The following is a 798-nucleotide window of genomic DNA, read 5'->3' as shown; positions in this document are numbered from 1 at the left end:
ACAGGAATCCCACCACAGGAGGACAAACCACAGTCCTACCTGAATGTGCAGACTTGCCAAAGCTGCCTTCAAGAAAGCTGGTAGGCATGACACAAAGATCCTCTTCATGGTCATAGGTTCGTTTAAAAGTAGGTGAAATATTTGGTTCACAAATGGCAGACCACACCTTCCTCCATGGGACGGTCCGGAACCTTTCCGGGCAGCCTGCTGGAGCACCCCAGCTTAGCACCATCAGCTTTCTGCAGGCTTTGCACATCAGAAGAAGAGAGTAACAAATGTATTTTTCTCACAGGCTTTGAGCAAGTCAGAGGCGAGAGGAAGAATCCTACGGTACAGCGTGACCTTCGAAGTCCTGGACCAGCAGAGCCCTCCAGCAGAAGAAGCACACCTTACCACCCAAACCAGCTATGCCAGGGTCATGCCGAGGGGGGACTACAAGATCACAGTCACCGCCGAGAACTCAAGGGGCAGGTCCCCCCCTGCATCCATCATGACAGACCTGGGCACCCAGGGTAAGGGCTTCTGCTGGGTCAGGACCAGTGGGGATACCCCAGTGCTCTGCTTTGTGCTGCTCCTGGTCAGACACCATGGAAGTGTTCAGGGAAGTGTTCATGGAAGTGTTCATCATAGAATCACAGGATGGGTTGGGTTGGAAGGGAGCTTAAAGCTCATCTAGTTCCACCCCCTGCCATGGGCAGGGACACCTTCCACTAGAGCAGGTTGCTCCAAGCCCCATCCAACCTTGAGCACTGCCAGGGATGGGGCAGCCACAACCTCTCTGGGTGACCTGGGCCAGGG

At 54.5% G+C, this 798-nt stretch overlaps 1 protein-coding gene across 1 annotated transcript in view; it reads left to right on the top strand.

The window, feature by feature from the left end:
- The window catches only part of LOC104493001 (interleukin-12 receptor subunit beta-2-like), an 18,362-nt gene that overhangs the window by 9,615 nt on the left and 7,949 nt on the right, over nucleotides 1-798 (top strand). The window contains exon 7 of the mRNA XM_010135615.1: nucleotides 293-512. Within this exon, the coding sequence (XP_010133917.1) occupies nucleotides 293-512 (220 nt within the window). The remainder of the gene's footprint in view (nucleotides 1-292; nucleotides 513-798) is intronic.

Source organism: Buceros rhinoceros, unplaced genomic scaffold (assembly GCF_000710305.1).
Source record: "Buceros rhinoceros silvestris isolate BGI_N320 unplaced genomic scaffold, ASM71030v1 scaffold22214, whole genome shotgun sequence".
In the NCBI taxonomy this organism is placed as follows: Eukaryota; Metazoa; Chordata; class Aves; order Bucerotiformes; family Bucerotidae; genus Buceros; species Buceros rhinoceros.
Note: the sequence above shows the minus strand (reverse complement) of the source record. Positions and strands in the feature narration are given on the sequence as shown.